Source organism: Pelecanus crispus, chromosome 9, assembly GCF_030463565.1.
Source record: "Pelecanus crispus isolate bPelCri1 chromosome 9, bPelCri1.pri, whole genome shotgun sequence".
Classification (NCBI taxonomy): Eukaryota; Metazoa; Chordata; class Aves; order Pelecaniformes; family Pelecanidae; genus Pelecanus; species Pelecanus crispus.
This window is the reverse complement of record NC_134651.1, coordinates 38688486-38700750: the sequence shown is the minus strand read 5'-3', so window position 1 is coordinate 38700750 and position 12265 is coordinate 38688486. Positions and strand designations below refer to the sequence as shown.

At 45.1% G+C, this 12265-nt stretch overlaps 1 protein-coding gene across 2 annotated transcripts in view; it reads right to left on the bottom strand.

Moving 5' to 3' along the window:
* Positions 1–9491, bottom strand: part of NUP214 (nucleoporin 214) — a 46663-nt gene extending 37172 nt beyond the window's left edge. For both annotated transcript variants that reach the window (XM_075716373.1, XM_075716374.1), the window contains exons 1-11: positions 9450–9491; positions 7717–7912; positions 6727–6878; positions 6266–6470; positions 5712–5782; positions 5303–5366; positions 4487–4590; positions 3775–3881; positions 3080–3146; positions 2396–2519; positions 361–522 (exon numbers count right to left, since the gene is read on the bottom strand). In XM_075716373.1, coding sequence (XP_075572488.1) covers positions 361–522; positions 2396–2519; positions 3080–3146; positions 3775–3881; positions 4487–4590; positions 5303–5366; positions 5712–5782; positions 6266–6470; positions 6727–6878; positions 7717–7912; positions 9450–9491 — 1294 coding nt within the window. The remainder of the gene's footprint in view (positions 1–360; positions 523–2395; positions 2520–3079; positions 3147–3774; positions 3882–4486; positions 4591–5302; positions 5367–5711; positions 5783–6265; positions 6471–6726; positions 6879–7716; positions 7913–9449) is intronic.
* Positions 9492–12265: the final 2774 nt, after the last annotated feature.

Genomic DNA, 12265 nt, shown 5'->3' with positions numbered 1-12265 from the left:
CTTGTCCCCAAGCAGAGCCTGCAGTCACTGCTGCAGTTCCAGTCATACAGCCCAAAGCTGGGCAAAGGGCCTCCTAGAATTTCTTTGGCCCTGCTCCCCAAAGGTTGATTACACACAGTAGAGCCTAAGCGCACAGTCTGCAAGTGCTTGAGATCCTGTATAACGAACAGGACTAGATAATTTCACACTGATGCACAAAAGACAGTCCTGGGAGCACAAAACACTCAAGAACTGCTCCCCATTATCATTAAAAAATGCTTATTTTCTGTGACCACATACATATCGGAATACCAAACTTACAGATGAAGATGACAGAGATCCACAAATGCAAGTGTTTCCCTAACCCACCGCAGCACTTACCTGCTGATTTTGGAACTCTCTCCCCTGCTAAGAGCAATGGCTCTGGGGTCACAATGAGAGATCTGACCCCCGGGTTTTGATTGATCATGTAAAATGGGCAGAGCACGCCATCCGTAGAGAGCAGGATCAGAACTGGAGCTGGAGCAAGGGTTTTCTCATCACCTGCCAGAGACCACATACATAAGTCCTGCAGCCAAAGTTTCCTATTCTGTTCCTACTGGCATTGGCACCTTCATGTGACTTGCTCAGAACAACATTTCTTACATTTCTCCCTTCGTGCTTTCACTTGAACCTTTGCTTCTCCATGAATGCCCAGTTCTCTTTTTCCTTTATTCCTTCCTATTCCTGACTTCATGTTTCATAAATTCATAGATGGTTATTTTGACAATCAAACGTCATCTCCTGAATGACAAAGCCAAACTTTCAACCATGAATTCCTGTGCTAAGCTTTTTCATATTTTGAACTAGTCTTTTTTTTTCACCTATATGCTGCTCCCTCCTTCAATCCTCTATGCCTTTCAGCAATCCCCACATTCCATTGGGTCCTGTCACATCGCTAACATTCATATACATAAAGTACAAAAGAAAATTGCTAGATAGGAAGCTTTTTAACTTTAAAGAAAGCCAACATCAAACAAACATCCTGATGATCTGAACCTCTGATATAAAATACTTGCGTTTTGTGCAACTGCAGCTTTAGTTTAAATATTCTCAGCACAGTTAAAGGCCCCAAACCACTCCTTGTATTTCTAAAGAAATTTCACTAACGGTTTAACTGTGCTTAATTAAACAAAAACCCCCAACAAATCCAGGATGCAGGAAAAATCTGCTATAATCACAGTGCTTTGTTTGTCAGGCAGCGCAGTGGATGGCCATGTTTCTCTACCTATTGGTTCTTCAGGAACAGCATGGTAGGGAAGGGCAGTTTCCACATGGGAACAAGCTCCAGGACAAACAAGGTTTCTTTACAGTCCAAACTTGCTGTGAACTGCAAAGCCAATTAGCGCGCAGCCAAAACCGAGCTGACTGCGCTCTGTGAGAACACAGAGAATGTGTTAGCAAAAAGCTTCTCGAAAAACCTTTCTGAAAACTCTAAGGCAGCACAACCTGGGCTTCAAAAAGATGTCCTGACAGATTCCTTAATCCAATAACTATAGATTAACAGAGAACACGCTTCAAACGCAATTTTGCATTCAAGTACAAAGTTTGACCTCAATTCCCTACTGTAGGTTTTCATTCAGGTAAAGTTCTCAGCTAATCGGCACCCTCCTGTGCTCCTCAGGAACTCTTGACTGCAGTACCTTCTACTCTGCCTGAAGGCATCTCTATTTCAATCTGTCTCTGGGTTTCAAGGGAGAGTTTTCAGAATTCACTAAGGTACAACACAATAGCTCAGATGTATCTTCAGTTTCAGCCTCTGACAAGGTGCTTTGAAGAGCCTTCAGGCAGCACAGAAGATGCAGCAATAATGCAACGGGCTAGATGTAGAGCACAGCAGGGTTCAGTCAGTACAGGCCCTGTGCTTTAATGCAGAATTAAAACCTATGCATTCAGCTCAATGATCTTTGCTTTTTCTGGCTTTGAAACTAACCCACTTTTCCTTTAGATCAGTGCAAATGTACTTCATACAAAACAGTTCTGCAAAACAACATAAGCTACAAGAATAAAGAAAACCTCACAGGCAGTCTGAAATCCCCAATGTTAGAATACAGCTCCTTTAAACTCACTATTATCCCAGCTCTGTGAAACACAGACATAATTCAGGTGCTTTGTTTGCCATGTCTGTTAGTGTAGTATCCCAGGCTGCTGAAAGCTTTGAAGAAGAACTGTATTTAACACTTTGTCATTTGAATCCTTACACAGAAGTAAGCCCACATATGCTGTGGGCTTCGTATAAAAAGGCAGGATGTATTCTCTGTGTCGGTCTCCCTTTCAGAACAATCCCCTAAAACCCTGAGAACCAGGCTGCCCCTCAAAAATATCTCATATATTGCTATTACTGGACTATTCCACATGAAAGACTGACAAGACTTACTGATCGGGATAGGCAAGTTACTGGTGTAGTCTACAGCAACACCAACAGGCAGAGTGTCATCGCTCTTATCTGTCACAGGAAGTTCTGCTCTGCTGGAGTCCTCCAAAACCCACGATTCCCAGTTCTGCAAAAGGTAAGATTATTATTTTGACTACTGCTTTCCTGTGATCAGCCTTCTTCAGAACTCTAGCCTACTACAATTGAAAGATAAGACTAGAAAAAAGCTAGAGAGCACCTACTTAAATTTGTCATATTAACAAATGCCGGAAGTATCAGGGCCCTTCACAGACTTGTGTGTGATTTCTCACACATCATTGCATGTCAGAGTTAAGGTCAGACAGTTTTAATGTTTAAATTCAACTGATGACCTCACATGAATCACTTTATTATAGTGAGCTTGACCAAATTTTGAGGCTGCCAAGTGAATCACAAAAACCAGACTTCTGGTACTTGGTTCACAACATACTGTGTCACTCAGATCTCTTGTTCATCTAAGAATTACATTTATCTTAAGATTCTGTACAACTCAGATGTAAAAAGAAAGGGTTTTTTGTTTGGTTTTGGAGTGGGTTTTAAAACTATACTATCTCATTGTATTCCAGGTCTTACTTAGGTTATACTTGCTTAGATTTTTGAGAAAGAGGAGGTACATATGCACAAATGCAACAGGAACAAAAATATTACCTGATCCCCTTGCCTGGCAAGAATGCTGACTTCTGTGGACGCTGCTGAAGCTGCCAGAACTAGATCCCTGTAAGCATGGACACAAATAGGTTAAAACCAAGATGACAACTTACAGCAAGGTCCCCAGCTCCACAATTCATCATAATCTATACAAATTCATCACTACGAATACAGTTATGACAACGGAAAACTAACTTTTCCTCCCAAGATGAGGGAAACATGATTTGCTACATCACCGTAGAACATATTTTTTTTCTTTAACACTAGTCACCAGGAGCTGAAACCCTTTGCCAACCAATGATTTGACAGCCACTCTATCATCATAAATAATGACAGTCCAAGTCAGGTAGTTGAAAAGTTAGAAGCAGCTTCTTCACACAGATACACAATTAAGCAAGACAAAAGGTCATGTTTTACCCAACCTATGACTTACAATCACAAGGGAAATTGTTATGACAGATTTTAAACAATAATATGTATTCTCACCGGACAAATCAGTATGTTGGCATGGAGATAAAGCATGCAGGAGAAATTAGCTGTACTTACACAAAGCATTTTCAAAATAACAATTTCATTTGTCTCATATTCAGGTATTCTATAGTTTACAAAAGGGAGGAACACAATACACTGAGAAGCATTGACCACTCAGACATGCATAACAAGGGAAAGACTTTGCCATGATTCTTGCCACTCACCATTCCTCAACATAGTTGAGGAAATAATGATGCTGTCTCTCTGTGCAGCTCCCATAGCAAGGCTCCATGAAATTCACAAACTTCTCCGGTCGCTTCTCTTCCTTTTTCTGTAAGACCAACATTGATAATTTACCTTCCAATGCAGAAATCATATAATCTCCCATAAATATGACTGTGTCAGGGTACAGCAATAATTGCCACATACTTCAAGAGAGAACAGGCATCATAAGACCACTTGAAAAATAAAAACCAAAGCAAACAAACCAAAACCCTCCTCCAAAAGATAAAGGGACAAGAAAGAGGTTACCAGGGATTTTAGATCTCACAACCCCCCCCATCAATAAACAAACTGATACTAAATAAAAGCGTAACATCAGGCCTAAAAATCTTCCTAACCTAAACAAACAAACAAAAAATACCAGGACTCTACATCAGGTAAGTAAGGTTTTCTTCCCAAGTGTTTACTTCAGAGGCTAAAAGTCCTCATGTCATATTTTGATCTCTGCAGAGAACAGGTTACTACTGATCCATTTTCAAGTGGATACTACTTCCTCCACTCAATCCCCCCCAACACCCAAACCATGATTTTCAGTAGTACCAAACTCAAATTTTACATGATGCCAATGTGAGTAATAAAAGCAACTTGCACTGTAATAAACAAGTCAAAACCAAGCAACAAACATTTCTGTTGTTGTGACTTGCTGGCACTTACAGGCAATATGGCTATGACCACTTCTGGAGGTGTTTCCAGTGTCCCATCAGCCGCTGCATATACAATAGTAAAGACGTATGTGCCAATCCACAGTACATCCAAAACTGAAAGAGAAGGAAACAAATACCTCAGCCAGAAACACTTCAGAATGATACTCCTTGTATCTTGATTTTAACTGTGCACAGCACAGAAAAGTAAGTGACAAAGAAACAAATAAGGAATCACCAACTTCTAAACTACCAAGGTAAAGAATTTCAATAATCTGTCTCCAGAACATCAATCTTAGGAGGAAAAACTATTTGATCCCAGAAATTTCAAACACAAACCAAAAGAATGTATTTGATTTGCTTGACGATATCACGGGCAAGACAACGTCAGTGTTTCCAAACATGGATGATGTTTTGGCATATCCAAAATGAAGTGCTTCTGCTTTTCTAAACTTACTGCTTTGACATTTTATTGAAGAGTCAAAATGATGAGATGAAACTCACATGAAATATGAGAATGGGATTTATATCCAGAAATCTTCATGTTAAAGGGAGATTACTTGTGACAGTACTATCACATCCATGAGCAAAAAATAGTTTTTAAAATGCTTATTTAAAACATTCTAGAAATAGACAAGGACTCCATTCGACTGGTAATCTTTTCTATACAACCCAGAGACAAACCTTTTTTTTTCATATATTTAAAAATCACACTGTAATCATGTAACCAGTGCAGTATACAGCTGCTATAACTAAAAACAACATAAGGAGGAATGAGTAAAAGTATTTTAAAAGAGAAAACAAGTTAAAGAGAAATAAACAGATGTACCTTTAACAGGATTGTCCGAGTCATAAAAGGGAGGACAAGGGATTACTTTCTTCTCCTGCAGATTCTGCGAATAAAACTACTCTTAAATACGAAGAACAAGCCACAAAACAAAGCCAGTTGCAAGTTTTGCAGAAAGCCCAGAGAACTGGTTTAGAGCAACTCACCCACTCTTTAAAACTCATCATGTGCCACTCTGAAATCATGACTTCTCAGTGGCAGGTGCAAACCTTAAACTAAACCCAGCATTGGTCGAAGACACTTTAATATTCCTAAAGTGAGTGCTTCGGCAGCTTCACATGGCTCACACCATGTGCCACCTGACCAAATTCTGTAGCTTGCAATGCAAAGAAAATAAAGCATGTTGCAAAACAGTGAACAGACATATGGCCTTACTACCAACAGTACTTACAGGCAGATATTGCACCACAGTGCCATTTTGCCTCCCTACAGCCAGTTGTTTTCCCTTTGGGCTCCAACACACTAAGCAAAAAAAGAGAATTTCATTAGCACTAAGGAACTGGAGGGTTACAAGGCCCCACAAAAGCAGGACCAATAAATTAAAACAGCAATTCTTTTCCCCTGCAAAAACCCCATGAATCGGAATTAAACAAACAGGGAGTCATTTAGTCACAGAGACAGCAAGACTGTACATATCAAAACCCAACAGATGATGACTCTTGCATGCTTCCTTGGAAGTGACAGTCAAACCTGAGACTGCACAAACCACAGGTGGGCACATTTGACTCTAATTCACAAGATGCAACTCCTCCAATCAACTGGGAAAGAGCAGTTACACTGCAACACATTTTCCGAGTCTTAAGGAGTTTAAATCCTTTTTTTTCTGAAGAATTTTGGTTTAAGAAACCTCTTCCCCAGACAAATAGCCTGTCTTTTTACACCTATCAATCTGCTTCTATTCTTCAGCATTGGACATTCTGTATGCTATCCGAGGCTGCCACTCACCAGATGTAACAGCTACAGAGGAAGGCAGCGTGGCATACACTTTCACAGAGTCCGTGACCTGCAGGACAGAGATGCTGCCATCGGACAGGCAGATGGCCACCATGGCGGGACTAGCGGGGTTCCACTTCAGGTCATTGACCATTGCTGTGCTTCCTGAGTCCTTGGCCAGTTTGTGATAAGCAAACGCACGTTTCTGCTGTTTTGCCTTTTGGGAAAGACAAATACATGAGACAGTCGAAGCTGAGCACAAAACCAAGTTCTCCCAAAGTCATAATCCAAAGTGGTTTTGACCTTCCTATAAATTAATGACTGATAAAATTAAGAAGATTTTGAGTTTACTGAACAAATCCTTTACAAGACACCTTCCACAGAGAGACACAAAATCCCACCCGAGGTATGCCTCTCCTCCTGCTGTAACTTGAAAAAAAAAAATTTAAAAACCCACTTTGCATATGCTTTACCTGATTTAAGAATGTGCGGACATCAAAAAAGCCAATGAAGGAACCGATCTCACTGGACATCATACAGACGGACAGCGTGAGATTATCACAGTTTAGAGCCAGGTGCTGCACAGGAAACTTCATGGGAACTAAGGTACTCTGAACATTCTCCACTTAAAACACAAAAGGAAAAGAAGATGGAATGAAGGGGGCAAATTTAAACAGCAAGAACGGTTCTTGTAAAACAATACTGTTAGAACGAGTTTATGCAAAAATCACCAGTCCTAGTAACAGCAGCTGTCAAAGCTAACATGTAGAAAAACTGAGTGACAGCAAACCCCTTCATCTCTATCAATACAGTCTCAAGAATTGCCAAATTCCTAAGAAAAGAAAATTCCACTTTCCTTCCTCAGTAACCTGGAAGAAAAATAAGTGGACAGATTTTTGGTTTTACTTATGTATGCACATGAATACATCTGGTGGTACAGTTACTAAGAACAAGAAGAGAACGAAAACCATTTTGCACTTAAATGTATTTTGCACTTAGGTGGTAGAACAGCAATTGCTTTCTCCCTTGCAGGACAGTCGTTTTGTCAGAGTGGATAACTCAGTGGGAGAACTCTATCCCTCCACTCATACACATCCCTGATGCACACACAGGTTCACAGCTCAAAGGCTGGCTAACAAGACAGCGGCTGCAAGAAAAGGTGTACATTCTCAGTTAGGAAAAGTCAAGCTCACTGTATGGCACTGAACACAGGAACCAAACCTGAATGATACTTGAGCAGGCGCTAGCACAGAGCATCCTGGTGATGTGTTCCCAACAACTGTACTTCATTTCAGCTAAAGGTACAGCAAATACTGTTCCTGCCTTCTCACACAAGAAAACGTGGTAATTTCAAATGCATGAAAGACCATGACAAGGACTGTATCAGAAGCAGAGAGCTCCATGTCATAAAAACCCATGTCAAGCTGTTTCTGCAAAGACCGTGAGACATAAGTGTGCCTTACCAATTTTATTGGGATCTTCTCCCAGCTGGTTTTGCATGAGAAGATTTCTAGTGTGAAAGATCTGCAGGCTGGTTCCTCCACCAGCAAAGACCAGCCCGTATTTGTTAGACACTGCAAGGAGACTGGAGCGCTCTTTGGGAAGATCATCCGGAGCATCAAAGATGCGGACCTTCTTCAGTGCTCTGAACTGAAAATCCTGTTGTAAGAGAGTTGGGGAGTAGCTGTACATATGCTGGTGAAGAGGAATAGTTTACTTTAGTTCCTCTAAGACAGTACGCTGGAAAGCCTCCCCACGAGAGCTGCAAAACACCTGCCAAGGCAGAGGCCACAGCCACGCTGTCACTGGCCATCCCATCACATTTTCTGTCTCAAGAAAGACAGAGATCACACCACATTTTTTCCATTGGCTGAATCTCTCTTCTACCCAGTGTCTACGTTCATAAAACCTGTAGGAGCTGAATCTGTCCAGGACATCTAACCTCCTCAGAAACATAGCAAAACTAGCCGATGGATGCAGAAGGAAAAAAGAGAAGGGAACAAAGTACAGATAAAACACAATTGAACAAAACTTGTTGCTGCAAAGCTACAAAGCACACATCTGTTTACGTGCATCTTTATTTGCTACTGTAATTCATGACACACAGAACAGATATGGTTATTCCTTCCATCCACCCCCAGTAATTACTTTGTATAATCAGACTTATTTTTTGCATTCAGTTCTCTCATAATTTACATTGTCCTTTTGTAAAAGCAGGAAGAGAAAAGCAGAGTGAGCGATAAAAACTCCAAAAACTGAATTAAGAAACAGCAGTTGCAGTACTACCATGCAAAACCTCAGGTTCCCCTTAGGAATGAGTCTCTCTTCCCAAGGTGACAACTGTTGAATGGAATCTAACACCAGTCACTCAAATCAAGCATCTGAGCTTTATTTCCAAATTATTGCCAAAGCACTGAGTAAGTGCATCCCTGCAACCTGAGAAGGCTGCAGGAACTCAGAAACTCCTGCAAAACAAACAGCCCAACTCCCTTATTTTTGAAGGTGCCTGGGCAGAAAGCAGCTGCACAAAGATCCACATGGGCATCAGGAACCCGGCCCCCTACGTCCCTGCTTACACAGCCTCACAGTAACATGCTGGGAGACACAGCGATAGGCTAAGGTGGCACCACACAGCAAGACTCCAGTTTACACTGTCCCATAGCAGACAACCACACATGCTGTTACCAAAAGCAGGAGATTCCCAGCCCAAAGCATGCTGACAGGAGGACTTAGGAACACATTCCTCCTCTCCCAAAATAAGGTTCCTCCAGCTCTCACATTCTGCCTCTCCTCCCGCAGGCGTTACCAATACCCCCCTCCATCAGAGGCCATGCCAGCCCCTCCCTCTCGCACTCCACAGGCTTGTACCACACTCCGCCGAAAAGCCCTCAGGCGCTTCACAAACCCTGCAAGGACGCCTCAGAAGGCCCCCGCCACGACCCGAGCCAACAGCCCCCACACACACACCGGCCGGCCAGCCCCACGGCACACACCAAGTCCCTCCCATAGCCTATCACCCCCTACAGCCCAGGCCGAGCCCTCCCCAGGCCCCGTTCCCCTCACGGACCGAGTCGCCCCCCTCCCCGCCTCCGGGCCCGAGCCAACCGGCCTGTCAACGCGGCCAGCGCCCGAGCCAACCCCCCCACCGCCGCGGGCCGCCCCCTCACAGTCCGCCCGCTCCTCCCCCGCCCCTCACCTTCATCTCCCGCTCCGGGATCACGTCCATATCGTCCCCCATGGCGGCGCCGGCAGCCCCGAGGCCCGCGGTCCCCGCCGCCCTGCGCACAGCCGGGAAACCCCCGCGCGCCCGCCGCTGCGCTCACTTCCGCTTCCGGCGGGGCCGCTCCAGCCGCAGCTCTCGGTGCTCCGCGGCGGCGGGAGTCCTCCGGCGGGGGGGTGAACGCCGGCCCCTCACGGCGAGGCGTAGCGAGCGGCTGTGTTTAATAAACCCTTCTTTCCTTGTGCTCTGAGGCGGGGCCTGCCTGAGCCGGTGGCCTGCTTTCGGCTGGGATAGAGTTCATTTTCTTCCTAGTAGCTGGCGTAGCGCTGTGGTTTGGGTTTGGCATGGGAATAGCGTTGCTAACACGCTGATGGTTCAGTTGTTGCTGAGTACTGCTTACGCTACTCAAGGACTTTTCAGCTTCCCATGCTCTGCCAGGCGCACAAGGAACTGGGAGGGGGCACAGCCGGGCCAGCTGACCCAAACTGGCCCAAGGGCTATTCCATACCATACGGCGTCATGGGCAGTATAGAAACTGGTGGGAGTTGGCCGGGGGGCAGCAATCGCTGCTTGGGAACTGGCTGGGCATCCATCAGCGGGTGGTGAGCAATTGCATTGTGCATCACTTGCTTTGTATATGTTGGTCAACAGCCGGCTGAACATGAGCCAGCAGTGTGCCCAGGTGGCCAAGAAGGCCAACAGCATCCTGGCTTGTATCAGGAAAGGTGTGGCCAGCAGGAGCAGGGAGGTGATTGTCCCCCTGTACTCGTCGCTGGTGAGGCCGCACCTGGAATACTGTGTCCAGTTTTGGGCCCCTCAGTACAAGAAGGACATTGAGGTGCTGGAGCGTGTCCAGAGAAGGGCAACGGAGCCGGTGAAGGGTCTAGAGCACAGGGCTTATGAGGAGCGGCTGAGGGAACTGGGGTTGTTTAGCCTGGAGAAGAGGAGGCTGAGGGGAGACCTTATCGCTTTCTACAACTACCTGAAAGGAGGGTGTAGTGAGGTGGGTGTTGGTCTCTTCTCCCAAGTAGTTAGTGATAGGACAAGAGGAAATGGGCTTAAGCTGCACCAGGGGAGGTTTAGGTTGGAAATTAGGAAAAATTTCTTTACAGAAAGGGTGGTCAAGCATTGGAAGAGGCTGCCCAGAGAGGTGGTGGAGTCACCATCCCTGGAAGTGTTCAAAAAACGGGTAGATGTGGCACTTGGGGACATGGTTTAGTCTAGTCTACCCTTGATTGATTTAGAGTGGACTTGGTAGTGTAGGTTAATGGTTGGACTGGATGACCTTAAAGGTCTTTTCCAACCTAAACGATTCTATGATTCTACTATTTTACTTTATTTCAATTATTAAACTGTTCTTATCTCAACCCAGGAGCGTTTCTCACTCTTACTCCTCCGATTCTCTCCCCCATCCCACTGGGGCAGGGGCGGTGAGCGAGCGGCTGCCCGGTGCTCAGTTGCTGGCTGGGGCTAAACCACGACACCCGGTCGCGGTGGGTGCTGCAGGCTGCACGTGCTGGCCCTTCTCACCCTGAGGAGATCCACCCTGATGGGGCTGCCCCCAGAGGGCCCGAGGGGACGGACCCCACTGGGGATGGGGCCTGGCTGCCAGCACGCCGGCTCTCCCAGCTGCGCAGTGCTGGAGGCTGGCAGGGAGCTGCTGCACCCTGTCCATCGACCCTCGGTAAGGGGCTTCGATGCTTTTTCCACAGCAGAGGTCCAGCGTTGCTGCAGCTCTAAGCAAATCCCACTCCCTTAGCGTGGGCTGCAGTCGGAGCACACGTTCCAGCGCTTGGGGTCGGTCCCTGAACGCCTCCAGTTACGTGCAGTTGAGCTGGAAAGACGGAAGCTCCGTGAGCAGGGATTGTGCTCCAGGGCCCCACGAAAGCAGCATGTGTATTTTTGGTCACAGCAGGACCTCGGTTTCTTTCCTTGCTCCCTTCTGCCTCAAGTTCGGGGGGGTTCAGCCCCGACTCACAGTGCCAGCAGAGGGGTGTGTCACCTCAGCACTTAGCCTTGTGGAAACAAGGACATGTTGAGAAGGGCTGTTTCCAGCTTTAGCAGGTTGTGCTTCTCTTTTCCAGGACCAGAAGGACAAGGATTTCCACGGAGACAAAAGCAGTGATGGCTTCGGGCAGTGACCTGAACTGTGGCAAACCACATCCAAATTTCCCTCTTGTAATACGCTCCCTTCATTTTCTAACTGAACAACAGCTTTAACACAGATAGCCCAGAAGAGCAGGAGCGTTCCTAGAGGCTAACAGGCAGCAGAAAGCAGACACAGGGCTCTGATCTAAGGGCAATTCTGTCCTTTTGAGGAACACCTGGAAAAAGTGTACCCAGTCATTCCCCCAGGAAGCTTGGTCTCCATTTTGATAACTCACCTCAGGCAATTGCTTCAAGAGCAGAGAGGACCAAAAAAAAAAAAAAAAAAAAAAAAGTCTTTCAAGAGAAGCATTACAAGTGTCTGCTCTTGATAAACAAGTTACTCCTTAAAACAAGCACCACCGCCTGCTTTCTTTCAGTAAGTGAAAAAAAAAAAAAAAAAGACAGTTTTCAGGAGGTGGCCTCTGCATTTCATAACAAACTCCATGGCATTCAGTCAGTTATTACAGACAAAGATCAGATCAAGACAGTCCAAACTTATCTCCAGGATCTATTTAAGGGTTTATATTAACAGACTTGGAAACCAGCTCACTTAATCTGCAACCAATCACATGAACCAGGAGCTAAACTAAATACACTCACACACAGTGTAGCTTCGGAAGATTTATTTTCAGTCCTTAAAGTAG